This window comes from Uncinocarpus reesii, genomic scaffold (genome assembly GCF_000003515.1).
Source record: "Uncinocarpus reesii 1704 scaffold_1 genomic scaffold, whole genome shotgun sequence".
NCBI classification, from domain to species: domain Eukaryota; kingdom Fungi; phylum Ascomycota; class Eurotiomycetes; order Onygenales; family Onygenaceae; genus Uncinocarpus; species Uncinocarpus reesii.
This window is the reverse complement of record NW_003052500.1, coordinates 6,340,750-6,354,782: the sequence shown is the minus strand read 5'-3', so window position 1 is coordinate 6,354,782 and position 14,033 is coordinate 6,340,750. Positions and strand designations below refer to the sequence as shown.

Genomic DNA, 14,033 nt, shown 5'->3' with positions numbered 1-14,033 from the left:
GAAATTGCAGTTATACATGAAGCTGTCACCAGAACTCGCAGAAAGCGGCATTCTCCCTCATCCACCACTGGCGATATGCAAAGCTCTTCCTTTATAGCAGCTCAGATTCGAGGGACTCCGCGTCGCTGATCTCGGAGGTGTCATCGTCTAGTTCTATAGGCAACCTCCTACTCCCTCCAGCCTCTTGAGGTCCTCCCTGAACAACCAGATGGTCATCTTCAGCTCCATCTTCACCAGGGACTAGGAAACCCCCTCCTTCATGCAAGTCTGACTCGTCTTTTCCAACATGGTTCTTGTTAGGCAACGGTATACTTCTTCGGTTGAAAAAGGGATTATGGGATTCCGCCTCCTCAGCATTCCCATACTCTTCTTGTATCCGTTCCGGTATTCGAAGGCCCATGATAAACTTCCTCCACGTCGAAAGAATGAGCTTCTCCTGCTTCAATCTTTCTCTCTCGCGCTTCTGAGCATCTTCAGCCCGCCAGGCATCTTTGACGAGATCCTCATTCTCAGCGGCAACGACCACGCCCTGAATGATAGGCACCGCCATCTTACTACCAAACTCGAAGCCGATAACTGCCTCTGCGTAATCAACGCCCAATTTCTTGCAAACCCGGACGGTGGATGGCCATGGGATGTGCGCAGCTCCTTTTGGAATCATCCAAGGGGTAAAGCAGTCTATGTTGCCATACTCGTTCTTCGGAATCTTTCCGTCTTCAATCGGATCCGGTATTATGTACTCCGTTTGATGGAGCGCATACAAGCCTTGCTTTGGCTTCTCTCCGGTCTCTCGTTCCATCTCATCGACTTCACGTTTTCGATTCAGCGTGACAGCTCGAATGGGAACGAGCTTCAACGGTGTCTCCCCAAGCTTAACGCGCCGCCCCTCTTTGTGCCAGCTTTCCGCAGACAAGCACTTTTGAACATCTGATCTCCGGTAGACCTTTTCTTCCTTTTGCTTTGCTCCCTTTCCAGAGGTGAAAGTCCTCACGTGGGTTGTCCCAGGACGGAGTGCTTCCTCGCGACGTAAAAATCGTTCGAGTACAAAGTCCTTGGAGGCTTTGAGGCTCTGTAACGTGTCTCCTTCTTTCGGTGCTTTCTTCTCAGGCTGTTTAGGTACTAGGTTAAGATCCTCCTTTGCGTCCACTGCCGTTCGCTTATTCACTGGGCGAGCATATCCCCTCATTGTAGCTTTAAACCAATCATATGCATATGGCCCGGTACTCAAGCCGATGTCAACAGGCTTTTCAACTGGTATTCGGAATCCCTTCGTCTTCCCGGGCCAGGTGTGCCGTCTAAGATATCTAATCGTGACATCTTTCGCTGTTGCGTCTGGCGAATAGGCAACGACATATGCTATCACCTGTTTCGCTTTTTCAGCTTTCCCTCCTCGGGGTTCGAATGCAGCCAGAAGCTCTGGTGTCATCGCAACCGAATTGGGCAAGACCAAGGATTCCACAGGTATGATATCTTGAGTAACCGGCGACTCTACCTCCGACCAGTACGTCGGAAACGGAGGATATTCGTCACAATTTCGGTTGCTGGAACTCTTAGATTTTGCCCTGGAACCTGCTTGTGATACCTCTTCTCTGGAGTTCTCTCCATCGCTATCTTGACCTTTTTCGTCTGAGCCCGCATAATTTTCCGCTTTTGTCCATCCGAACCCAATAGGCTGGAGGCTTGCAACCAGCCTAGCTTCGAGACTCAGCGCCCTTAGCAGTGCTGTGAATAGCTGGGCACCCACGTCCCGAGACCCATATAAACCACGGGCACGATCCCGAAACTGGTCGATATTTTCGATCTTCTCGCCAAACCGCCTCTCGTCGTCGCCGCCGCTATTAAACGACTTCAGTTCTTCCTCCAAAACCGAGGCTGGCCTGTAGCCTTTTTTACATAAACCAGCGGATGTAACTTTGAAATTCTTTTTCCAGTAAGCAGCCAAAACTTTCAGCAAGAGAATAGTTGGATCTCCCCTGCTCATGTCCGGCCGGCTGGGTTCAGCAAGATTTGAATCTTCACTCCAGTCGCGGTCGCGTTTCCTCTTCTTCGACGCCCGCTTTTGCGTAGGCGGTTTGGGAGGAGCTTCGAGGCCTGCGGCAATTCTCCATCTTTGCACTTCCTTTGCAATACCCTCAGGTAGTTTCTCGCGTAGTATCTTGTGTATTTCGGAGTCATTTATCCAGGAATTTCGAATAACATTATGAAACAAAAGAAACTGGACATGCATGCAATGCGTCTGAATCCTAATGAACCGCTCGATCTTACTAGGGCCCTTCTTGCCCGCAAGCGGTTCACTTAGCGAAACATGGTTCTTCTCAAGGGTGATATCCAAGTCTCGCAGCTCAGCGGCGGGAGTGGTGCTAATAGAACCGGACGGCGCCGCAGGGACATCTTCCCAACACACTTCCTCGTCGTCATCACCCGCGTCTTCCTCGTCTGAGCTGGACAAGGAGCTTAATGAAGACGAGTCTGAATCCGCGGAAATTTTGCGTCTCTTGAGTTCTTCCAACGTAGCTGATTTTGGAGGCGCGTCGAGAGCCTCCAGTAGTCCACGCTTTGAAGGAGTGTCCCGTCCAGGCTGGTCTTTGCGCGGGACAAAAGGCGGCATCTGGTTGAGGGATGTTAGATCAAGAAAAAAAAAAAACCAATCAACAAGAAATCTAATTAATGTTGTCTTCACTGTTCAAACCTTTTTGGCATCGAATACTTCAAAAGCCGGGCAGATGAAGCGTTGGAACTGCACCTCCCACTTCCATAGCTGCTCAAGATGCTCAAGTGGGCGTTGCCACCGCTCAGAGACACTGTGGCCGAGTGGTTAAGGCGCGGGCCTGCTATCAACCTAATCCAAGCTTGGACGAACAGCAGCGAAAGCCCGTATCTTCGGATGCGTGGGTTCGAATCCCATCGGTGTCGCCATTGCTTTTTTGTTAATAAGATATATTTTACATCTGGCTTTTTACCTCTCCCTCCTCTTTTCTTTTTTCTTTTCTATCAAAAGGAATGATCGAGAACCATGACAAACGCCGGAATGGATACAACATTTGGAATCGACTTCATTAATTCATCATACATCCATTAATTACACGCATTCATCCTCACGAGATGCGCCATGGATAATTGGAGACGGCTAAAAGCTACAATTTCGTCAGGGAAAAAGCAAACCTGGAAAACACAAGTTCGAGAGGAAGTGAGAACATATTGTAGTGCTGCGGAGCAAGCGAAAATGGACTCCGCGCGAAGACGATAAAGCAAAGCGATGATTTGCTATATGGCCTCGTTTGGGCCTCAAAGACCTTGAGTGAGCAAAGAGTCTGTAAATTATCACTGCTGCAACTTCCGGCAGTAATCCACAGCGAGAGAAAGGTACGAAAAGGAAACAGCTATAAACGAATACAAAAGGTCATGTCATCGTTAAAATAAAAGGCCTAGTAGCACACGTAACGATTTCGGGGGAATAATACTTGTTAACAATAACCTGCGGGAGCGATCCGAAATAAACCGAGAATTTGAAAAGGCAGACAGAAGCTTGGTTAAAAGTCATCCACATCCATGGCTTCGTCAATCTCGATTTTCGTCCCTAGCGCCTCCTTTCCTTCCCGAATCATGGCTTTTAGCTGTTGGTTGAGTCGACGAATGCTTGCATCTTCTTCTTTTTCTCTGCGGCGTATCTTTGCAGCGTATCTTTGGGCATCGAGAGCCAACGGGCTCTCTTTTGGTGTCCTTGGGAGGTTGCTACTGACGGGAGAACTGGTGGAAAGATGTTGAGGGGACGCTTGTTGATGAGACAGTGAAGAGGAGGATCTCACGGGGATCAAGCTGGGCCTTTTCGGTGTTACTCTGGCAGCTGGTCTTCGTGGTCCGCTAGGGTGCGTGATGCCATTTCGCCGGACAACCCTACGGGGCAGATAAGACGGGCTGCTCGCGCCGAAATCTTTTTGATTTTTCACCAGTACCCAGTCGTTCTCTGGCTGCTGTGGAGTAGCAATAGGGTCGTTGGGTTTGAAACGGGTTTGTTGCAATGATCCATCGAACTGACTTAATTTCTCCCAAGCGCTTTGGTCAAGAGACGGTGTGAAAGTGGCATTCACGGTGGGAGTGTTCATATCATAACCTCTCCCACCACCGGCATAGAACCCGCGGAATGGGCCTGACCAGCAAAAGTCCCAGACTTTCCCTGCAACGCCTCCACCAGATTTATCATAGCTCTTCCCCATCCAAATGAGGACGAAGTCGACGAATCGTGTTTGCTCTATGTCTCTCCGGACGAGGCGGGTCTTCGCGCTTCTCTTGTTCGCCTCACCGGTGTCGACGGATACAGAGAATATCGACTAGGCCTGTAGTCCAACTCCGCGCCATTATCATCATACCCAAGGGCTGCCGTGGCAGACGCAAGAGGTAGCTTATGAGCTTCCAACCCTCCGCCAGCTAAACGATAGTCTGCATTCGCAAGCGGAGCTGGACTAGTCGGATCGTTGAGCTGGGCCGATTGTTCCGCCGCCCATGCAACGCGATTATCAAAGCTACCAATTGGTTGATGGTTGCTAACATCGTTATAGCCGTATCTTGCGCGCTTGCGACTGTTGGAGTGAGCGGTGGATGTGACCGACCGACATAGCGATGAGGTTGCGGACGGGGTTTGCGGAGGGCGATAAAACTGCGATCTAGCGCCGGTAAGGTCGAGCTTTGGAGGGACGGGGCTGTCAAGAAAGAAATCTCCAGACATGGGTGCTTCAGTGAGGGTCATAATCGTCGTTGTCGGGTGTGCTTAGCTGCCGCTGGTGATCAGTCGAGAGAGGGTAAACAGATGGGGTTGAACAATGACGCTGAATGTGATGTAGCTGATCAAATCAGCCAACGCAGCGTCTAGTAGAATGTTCAGATCCTCCTGGCTATTAGACCAGTTGTGAGGATTGCTGAAGACTGGCATATGATGTGTTGGTTCGTCTCAGTCTGCTAGAAATTATTTTCAAAAGAGGTGGTTGGGGTCACAACTTCACTCTTCAACCTGGCTTGCGCCCCAAACAAAAACTCATCCGCTTTGACAAGCAACAATATTTTCTGCTTGCATTCATTCCTTGCTCTGAGTGACGGCGAAACGCCATATTACGTGAATCAAATATTTTACATAATGATCTCATTGCTAACAACATCAGGCCGACAAGCCGGTCAGTGCCAGTGAATCTACAGCTTCTGCACCGTCCATTCCACGCCTGCAGCCGCCAAACCATCCTCACCGTCCATCAGCACACACCACCCCTCATCTCCATTCCCGCCTGCGCCCCCGATCGCCGCCTTGAAATTCTTCTTCGCATACTCGAGGATCTCGTCATCAAACGTCCCTGGCTGCAGCCACACGGCGGGCATGTTCAGAGCATGGGCCTCCTTCAGAAGCTCGCGGGTCACCTTGGGCGGGGTCACGATTGACAGCGAGGTTTGCGCTGGGGAAGAAAGCTCAGAGGGCGATTTCACGGCGGGATAGGCCTTGGAGGGCAGATTGATCTCGGGAGATTTGGGGTTGAGCGGGGTGACTGGCAGCGAGTGCTGGTGGTACCAGGCGAGCACTGTCCATGTTTCAGGTGAGTAAATGGATCAGGATAGAAAGAGGGCGTACATACACTTGTAGCCATATTTGCTTGTGTCGGTGCTTGCCCCCGCCACAGCGAAGCGTGGGGAGGAGAAGAAACGCTTCAAAGCGAGTTCCATGTCTTTATCCTCTGACGACATTGTCTTTTCGAGAAGATGTAGTTTCAATGGGACCTGGCGTTTTGCATATAACCGGGTTCCTTGTGCTCTCCGCGGAAGTGGGATTCGAGAAATGTTGGCTTTGAACCAGTAACTCAGATATCAGGTTGGAGATGGTCGATTGTCCCACATCTCCGAGGTCCAGGTGATGTCAACCGCGATGGCCCCCGGTTGATCCCACATTTCCAAGCCAGTGACCTCTTTGGATACAGTGCGGAGCTACTTCTTAACTACAAAGGACATAGCAGATACAAGATGTATGGCTGGGTCGTCTGACCAAAATACCGTTCTGATTGCTTGAGATGTGCTCCCCCGCTTTCAAGTCAACTGCCCAAGGCTGGCCTCTTGATGATATAGTGCCCCTAATGAACTCCATTAGCCTCTGTGGTCTAGTTGGTCATGACGCCGGTCTCATATCCATCTTATGACGAGTGGTTCCAACTGCTTGAAATCCGGAGGTCGCCAGTTCGATCCTGGCCGGGGGCACTTCATGCGAAGTTCTTTTTTGCCTCGGTCTCCTTCAACGCAGCTCTTTCTTGGACGAGATCAACTACATAGTTACATACAAGTCAAGTCGCTGACTAGGGAAATTGAAGGGCAAAGAGGATATAGAATCCCGCAACGCCCCCTAATATCCGTAGTAATTGATTAATTCAGAACCGTTCGACTCGCGCAGCCGCTTGTTTTCCCTCTTCAGCAATATTCGCATCCACCAGGCGCAGCAAATCGAGCACAGCGCGAATCCAGCCGAGGAACCGAACCCAATTCCATATCGAGGAGAGTCGTAATCAGGCCACACATATGCGCCATAAATGTATCCTATTTGGCCGCCCACGTTTGTCATGGCAAGAATGACCTGATAGGAAAGAGTTAGTCAGTTACTGTCGCGAGGGTAGCTGGATTCTATACGCACAGCTCGTTTCTCCCTTGTCTGTGATAATGTTGATGACGCCCAGCCAATGATCACAGAGTTCACGGAGTATGCGCCAATCGGGAAGATGAAGCAGGCTATATATCGCCCAGCCGTATTAAGTGTACACGCTGCGATGACGAATCCAATAATCGCAATGGCCAGGCCGGTAGTAATATGCCAAGTACGTTCGTGAAATCGACCAGAGCTATACCCAAAGAGAATTCCCGCCGCACCTGCAAAGATAAAAGGCGGGCATGTGAGAAGGAGTGTGATTGTCGTGTCGAAGCCAATGGTTCGGACCACACTACCACAAAAGTCAGCTTAGATATGGATTTGGAATGCCAGCGAACGCACGTGGGAAAGAAACTATTGAAACCGCACGCAGACAAATGGAAATTCTGCATTAGGCAAAATATCCAGGTCCGCTTGTCCCTACAGGCTTGTCGAAGGCCCTCCATCATTGACGCTTGTTCCGGTTCGCCCATTTTGTCCCTCTCAACCCGCTCGTGCGCGAGCTCACGTTCGTCCATGTTTAGCCATCGAGTTGTAGTAGGGGTATCCGGTAGCAGCCAGTACCCAGCCAAAGCTACCACAGCCGTAGTACACCCTTCAATAATAAAGAGCCTGTCAGGGTACGTTTTTAGTTCGTAGTTTATAAATGCTCGGTGGTGTACTCATACCATCTCCACCCAGAAATCCCCTTTACATGGTCAAGGCCGTAGAATACTCCAGCGGCAATGAGACCAGAGACCCCGGTAGCTAGAATTTGGGCACAGTATAAAACGGCGATACGGGTAGCAACCTCTGTTTGAAAAATCAGATTCACCTCTCTCGTATGGATTGGGCGTGCCAATACCTTTTCGGGTGTAGAAGATAGATAAAATATAGGTTGCACCGGGATAAAACTAAAATATATTAGCTAAAGGAGCAACGCGCGGTTCATTTATTGCTCACAGGTGCCTCCGTGATCCCGAGGAGAAACCTGCAAACAACCATTCCTGCATATGATTGTACCAAGGCCGTGCATGCTTTGGAAAATAGTTATCAGAAAGGGATACACAATTCGATTGAGCCTTTCGCACCTGAAACAATAGCCCAAATCACCATCCAAGTGCTCATGTAGATACTTGGCGGTACCCTTGTGATCAACATGTTGCTAGGAACCTGCGTCAAGACATAACCGACGAAAAGGATAGAAATTGTGGTATTGAACTGAGTGCCATGCATTCCCAGCTCCTTTTCCAGGCCGTTGAGGCGGGCTTGTGCGAGCGTATTCCTGTCAACATAGTTGAGAAAGTACATCGCGAATAATGTAGGCTGTCCTAATGATTAGCCGAGTGAAGATAAGAGAGGTAGGCATCGCGACTGAGCCCAGGTTTACCATTATGCGTCGATCAAGCTTTCTCACAAGCTTGATCTCTTTGGGGTCAGTCTTTGCCGCTGCACCAGCATAATCGCGGTTCTTCTGCTGGGCGATATCTTTCTCGGTCGACGCAGGGAGCGGATCGACCTCAACATCATCAAGAGCCTCTGGCGATTGTTTTTCGAGTTGCTTTCCCATGATAGTCTTGAATCTTTGATCGACAGATCCGGCCCCTTCCACTTTCCTCCGATATTTAAGAAAGCAGATGTGATGAAAACGGCTCCCAGAGTTACATCAAGCTCATGGCACCCGTTGTTCCACCGTCCGATTGGAATGAAATGTTGACCGGCGGTGGGACGCGCTTTTATATATCCAAATGTTCCTTCAGAGGGGCTTAAGCAAGAATCAGCAACCTCATGTGCCATTCGCTGCCGCAACGGCATTGATCGACGCCCCAAGTTCATCTCGACTGGGATGCTCCCGCCTTCATTCAGCTTGGCTCAAGCCACTGATAGAAAACGAGTCGTCACTGATGAGCGGACATTGATTCGACCCTGGTAAGAGCGGGGAAGCCGGAGCTCAGTTGTATTCTGGACAGCTTTCAATGAGCGTTGTCTGCCTGTCAATCTTTGCAGAGGATAGATATGTTGGGACGTCGTCGACGCCGCTGTCATTCGAACATATCCAGATGATGTTGAAACAGATGTGCTTCGGCGGGTAAACAATTTCTCGTCCTCGACTCCGTGGTAGCTCCCCCCACCCGACAACCACAAGCTGTTCCTACGTGGACCCTTGTTTAGCCCGCCGAGCACGGTTCGTCGTAAATCAATTCCGATGAGCGCTTGGTCGTCGTAAAATCAAAGACTGGAATGTTGTTGGTCGCGTCCTCGACAGTCGCATTTTGACCCTCGATCACTGATGTCAAGGCCGTCAATGGTTGTCTTTGTTGATTTGGTTTCAAGACTGCCCCCTATTTTAGACCGCCCGCTATTTATCCGATTTCGGCTTTGGGCAAGATGACCATCAGCCATCCCGATCATCTGCAATCGCTGCCTTCTCTGCCACTGTTTCTCGAAGCTAAGAGACAGGCGCAAAATGATGGCAGTAAAACTGCAGTTATTGATAAAACGAAAGAAGAGCGCTTTACATATGGTCAATTGCTTGTCGACGTATCGCGACTTAAGCGCCAGATCCTGGATGCGTTGTCAGTGACAGATTTGGACGAGAAACGAATTGTATTTCTGGCTCCATCGGGCTATGACTATGTTGTCTGCCAATGGGCAATATGGGCCGCTGGCGGCGTTTGTGTCCCGTTGTGTAGGTTACCTCTGCATTCGATTCAATATCAAAACAGCTCATTCATATCGATAGGCGTTTCTCACCCTGTAAAAGAGATGCTCTATGTAATCTCCGACTCTGATCCATCACTGGTGATATTACACGACTATTTCAGCCATCGAAGGGAGCCGTTGGAGACAAACTGCCCCGATGTGCAGTTTTTCGACCTGGCACCCTTCACTTCGTGTGGATCGGGGTCAACATTACTCCCTCCTTTTCACCCAGCGTTCAGCTCGTCTAGACGAGCCCTGATAATCTACACTTCTGGAACCACTGCAAACCCCAAAGGTTGCGTCACTACTCACAAGAATATCATGTTCCAATCAAACTGCTTGATTGAAGCATGGAAATATTCGTCGTCTGATCACCTCATACACGTTCTTCCATTGCACCATATTCATGGGATCATCAACGGCCTTGTAGCCGTCTTGTTGAGCGGCGCCACCGTTGAGATGTACGCTCATTTTGATGCCGCAACCATATGGGAAAGGTGGTCCGGCGAGGCCTCCTCTACTATGTTTATGGCCGTCCCGACAGTTTATGCCAAGCTTGTGGACTACTTTGATACACATATCAAATCCACGCCTCTAGAAGCTGCTGCTCGAACCGGAGCTAATGCGCTGCGGTTGGTAGTCAGTGGCTCTGCCGCGCTGCCAACACCGATAAGAAAGAGATTCCTGGACATCACCGGCCAAACCTTGTTGGAAAGGTACGGCATGACTGAAATTGGAATGGGGCTCAGCTGCGGCTTGGAAGTACATCAGAGGATTGACGGAAGCGTTGGCTGGCCCCTGCCTGGCGTACAAGTTCGGCTCACTGACAGGGATACCGGTCAGATTATTTCTCCCGGATCCGACGAAGATGGTATGATTGAGGTCAAGGGCGAGAATGTGTTTTTGGAATATTGGAGACGACCCGAGGCTACGAAGACAGAATTTACATCCGACGGATGGTTCAAGACAGGTGATGTTGCCAAGGTAGACAACGACGGCGCCTACTTCATCCAAGGCCGCGCCTCAGTGGACCTGATCAAATCTGGAGGTTACAAGATTTCTGCGTTGGAAGTTGAAAGGCAGATCCTAGCCCTAGATGTCGTCCAAGAGGTTGCGGTTGTTGGGTTGCCTGATAATGAATGGGGCCAACGTGTTGCTGCCGTTATAAAACAGAGACCAGGGGTAAGGAAATGCCGAGATGCTCGATCATTTTCCTGCCTGTTTTGAGAATATGCTAACTCGTGGTAGACATCTCCATTAGACCTGCAGTCTTTCCGAACACGGCTCAAGGAAGAACTGGCGCACTATAAGGTTCCCACTGTCCTGAAAATTGTCGACTCCATTGAGAGAAATGCGATGGGCAAGGTAAATAAGAAGGACCTCGTCAAGAAATACTGGCCGAGTAATTGAAAGCAAGGCTACGGAGTAGTCTTCACAAACACATTGATGCCAAGGCGCAGGTTGTAAGTACATTTTTGGACAATTCTCTCTGTACATACAAACTATAAGATCTTTTGGGGGGGTCTCATCTTCGATATTTGATCATATCACTCAATTTCTCAGTGCAGAGTAATCCGTGGTACATATAAAAAGCTACAGCCAATTTCGGGATCGGCGAATCTGAGTCCAAAAGCCGAGAGACTTGGCACATTTGCACAGTTTGCAACCAGCCGGCCCGAACGATTCTTAGCGTCGGGTGCCGGAGAGTTTACCATCTAGCAGCAAGCAATTGCCTAGGCATTAATAACCAGCGCGCCTTTGACTCCTCCCCGATCCGACCTCTAGGCATGTCTCCTCCGCCAATTCCTTTGCTTGCAAGAGGCATCTCGGGGTTTTGGTGTCTGGGTCCTATTCAGTCAGCGTCGTCAGCCACTGTTCCTGCCGTGTTTACTACTCTCCAGCGCCGGTCCCACCATCAGTCGCGGTCGGAGGTGTTTTATCATAAAAGGAGGCGGATCGAAATGCCAGATTCCAAAGCCACATTACGCCTGCGGGCCATTCAGGGCCATATGCATAATAAGACGATATCGTCGTCCGCCGCTTCCTCTTCGTCTTCTTCCCCCTCTCCGCAACCCAGCTCGCAGCACCCGCGCATTGATTTCTCTGGACTTTCTAGTTTTATACCCAACGAGGCGAACAACACCACGGCCAAGTCATTATGGTACGTCGTTGCTACGGCTGCGCTTTTATCCTTTCACCAAGAAGCCGCGGTGGGCGAGCTATGGAAATACATCAATAGCCTGAATAACTGCGACCAAGTCGCCAAAGTCGCAATTGCTCGGAGGATTCGAGAATGCTGTCTGAAAGCCAGCGTTCTCGTTGGATTTCCTCGAGTAAGATAACTCCAGACTCTCAGGAGTGCTTTTTTATGCTCTAACACCACTTTCTTTTTGCGCGCAGGGCATCAACTCTCTCTCCTCCCTCCAGACTTCGATCGAACAAAATTCTCCAGAGCTACACCAAATCCTTTCGAAAGACACATCGCTTCGGGCCCCGGTCCCACTGGAAGAGAAGCTTAGACGAGGGAAACACTTCTTCTCCCAAATCTACTCCAACCACACCGACCGTATCCTCGCAAACATGGGCAAGAGCTCCGGCGGCGACTTGAGTGACTTTGCGATACGGGGCGTCTACGGAGAGCTCATGGGTGAGATGAGGATTCTTAATCCCATGGAGACGGTCATGTTGGAATTTGTGTGCTGTCTGGCGGATGATGTTGCGCCCCAGGCGAAAGGGTGGGTATTTTCACTTCCGCTTGTTTCGTGTATTGGGTTATGTTTGGATGCTGAATCTTTTCTGCGCAGGCATTTTTTTGGGTGCAAGAACCTAGGAGCTACGGGCCAGCAGGTACTGGGGGCAGTTGAGCTTGTGAGAGAGATTGCGAGACAGTTGGATCTCAGCCGGCCTGGGGGTGGTGATGAGTTTGGGTTCCTGGCCAAGGCTGAGACGTGGTAAGTGTACCTAGATGCGACGATGCCATGTGATCTATGTCTAGAGTTGGAAAAGCGGGCTCTTACATTCTGGGAAACTAACTGGGCGGTTGGGGCTATATTTTGGATAATTAATGTATATAGAAAGGAATTCAATCGGTATATAGACTGAGTGCCGTCCCACAATTGGCCATTTCCGAGGAGACTGTGAGATATCATGAGAGCCAGTACCATATATGTGCTCGAAGATCTTGCTTTGGATGATGTTATGGGAATGCTGCACCAAGTGTTTGAACTCAGACGTTGATGCTGTGGCGTCTGTGCTACATCATCGGAACGATTGACATGATTCTTCAATGCAGTGTAGCCTCGACTAGGCCGGTATAAAATTTCTAGAAGCCAACCCGGCCTGACCAAGGATCAATGTGGGGATTGAGGCTTTACGTATTTAGTACTACACGCGAATAGAGATCAATTGTGCGGTGTGTCAAGCCACATCTTCATTACACAATTGTGCCTCCTTGACGGATGCGACTATCCCATCGGTCTCCTTTTTTGATTTTCTCTGAAAAAAGACCACTGCAAAACGGGCACTGCACTTCAGACGGGAATTGAAGTCAAATCAATCTCGTAAGCCACAACGCACATCTGACAGCAACGCAAAGTGATACCGGGTGTCACACACGCATCCAGATACCGGCGCTTTCTCGCCTTCAGCCTTGATTGTGGTCAAATCTACCAATCTCTGCGTGCTTCGGTTGCAAGTCGACGCGTTTTGGGTCCTGTTTTGTGCATCGCATCCAAGCAAGATAGGGTGACGCAGCACTGAGCAAAGCACCAAAGCTCCCCAACGAAAAGCCGGCCTGCCGTAGGATGCGTCTGCCATCTAGGTAGACGTCAGAAGGAACGGGACGATCCGTGCGGGGAGACGCGTCCTCGTAGGGCTAATTGGCCAAGAAAGGGGATCAAGATTCGGGGAGTTCTGATGTCTCTTGGAATGGCGATCAATCAGTGGCAGGCGGTATCCGATCTGGGGAAGAGCAGGTTTCACCAGAGACAAGGCCTGCCACCTAACAGGTCCAAGGTCACCAAGACCCTGAATTCCCTGCTGACGATACACTAAAAAGAAGCGGAAAACAAGCCCGAGGGCTTCGACAGCAATGCTGTAGAACAGCTGAGATATTTTCAGAGGGATAGGGCACGACGAATCGCACGCGACTGAGGCCTGTCGCAGCCTGAAATTGACGCAACGCAAAGAATAATCTCCCCCCTGCCCACGACGGTTTCAACAGCCAGCGAAGCCACACAAAGAACAAGCGCCATCCTGCGTTGCGTTGCGTGTGACGGAGGGGCAGCGTACGTGTCTGTTGACGACAGCCCGTAGACGTCAGTCTTTGTCCGCGGCCCCCTGAGTCCTGCCCATGGCCCTGACCGCGCCAGATCAGAATAAATGTCTCTGCAGCAGCGAAACCGTCCATAGAATCGGGCGGCTGCGCCTGCTGAACGCAAACAACGGAAGCGCGCGGTCTTGGCGCGGGCGGGTGCCAAGGCCCGGCAACCAGACAAGACGTGCCAAGCCTGGCTCCCTGGTCTTGGCGCCGCTCACTGTGCTGTTACACGTGGGCGATCCGCGGGCGCTGATTGGCTCCGGGGTGTGGCTCCTGGTTTTGCCAGCGCCGGGTACAGCGTACCGTCCGTTACACGGCTGATTGTATGCACGTGTGGCGGTATTGAATCCTGGATACCGCCGCAAT

The 14,033-nt window shown here is 50.5% G+C and overlaps 6 protein-coding genes and 2 non-coding genes across 8 annotated transcripts; 4 read left to right on the top strand and 4 right to left on the bottom strand.

Annotated features, from left to right (window-relative positions):
- Nucleotides 1-91: 91 nt before the first annotated feature.
- UREG_02401 (uncharacterized protein) lies at nucleotides 92-2,608 on the bottom strand (the record flags this gene model as incomplete). Its single annotated transcript, XM_002542839.1, has 1 exon — nucleotides 92-2,608. One exon carries the CDS (start codon nucleotides 2,606-2,608, stop codon nucleotides 92-94), a length of 2,517 nt encoding a protein of 838 aa, XP_002542885.1.
- Nucleotides 2,609-2,797: 189 nt separating this feature from the next.
- On the top strand, nucleotides 2,798-2,913 carry UREG_07951. The gene has a single exon. It is a non-coding gene; the product is annotated as a tRNA-Ser (tRNA).
- Nucleotides 2,914-3,530: 617 nt separating this feature from the next.
- On the bottom strand, nucleotides 3,531-4,214 carry UREG_02400 (uncharacterized protein; the record flags this gene model as incomplete). The annotated part of the gene is made up of 1 exon (XM_002542838.1): nucleotides 3,531-4,214. The coding sequence occupies one exon, from the start codon at nucleotides 4,212-4,214 to the stop codon at nucleotides 3,531-3,533; it is 684 nt and encodes a 227-aa protein (XP_002542884.1).
- A 967-nt stretch (nucleotides 4,215-5,181) lies between these two features.
- Nucleotides 5,182-5,724, bottom strand: UREG_02399 (uncharacterized protein; the record flags this gene model as incomplete). Its single annotated transcript, XM_002542837.1, has 2 exons — nucleotides 5,182-5,561; nucleotides 5,616-5,724. The coding sequence occupies 2 exons, from the start codon at nucleotides 5,722-5,724 to the stop codon at nucleotides 5,182-5,184; spliced, it is 489 nt and encodes a 162-aa protein (XP_002542883.1).
- Nucleotides 5,725-6,120: 396 nt separating this feature from the next.
- Nucleotides 6,121-6,228, top strand: UREG_07958. The gene has a single exon. It is a non-coding gene; the product is annotated as a tRNA-Met (tRNA).
- Nucleotides 6,229-6,370: 142 nt separating this feature from the next.
- Nucleotides 6,371-8,216, bottom strand: UREG_02398 (uncharacterized protein; the record flags this gene model as incomplete). The annotated part of the gene is made up of 6 exons (XM_002542836.1): nucleotides 6,371-6,598; nucleotides 6,656-6,959; nucleotides 7,010-7,279; nucleotides 7,336-7,414; nucleotides 7,738-7,972; nucleotides 8,037-8,216. 6 exons carry the CDS (start codon nucleotides 8,214-8,216, stop codon nucleotides 6,371-6,373), a joined length of 1,296 nt encoding a protein of 431 aa, XP_002542882.1.
- An 818-nt stretch (nucleotides 8,217-9,034) lies between these two features.
- Nucleotides 9,035-10,759, top strand: UREG_02397 (uncharacterized protein; the record flags this gene model as incomplete). The annotated part of the gene is made up of 3 exons (XM_002542835.1): nucleotides 9,035-9,335; nucleotides 9,390-10,531; nucleotides 10,598-10,759. The coding sequence occupies 3 exons, from the start codon at nucleotides 9,035-9,037 to the stop codon at nucleotides 10,757-10,759; spliced, it is 1,605 nt and encodes a 534-aa protein (XP_002542881.1).
- Nucleotides 10,760-11,929: 1,170 nt separating this feature from the next.
- On the top strand, nucleotides 11,930-12,304 carry UREG_02396 (uncharacterized protein; the record flags this gene model as incomplete). Its single annotated transcript, XM_002542834.1, has 1 exon — nucleotides 11,930-12,304. The coding sequence occupies one exon, from the start codon at nucleotides 11,930-11,932 to the stop codon at nucleotides 12,302-12,304; it is 375 nt and encodes a 124-aa protein (XP_002542880.1).
- Nucleotides 12,305-14,033: the final 1,729 nt, after the last annotated feature.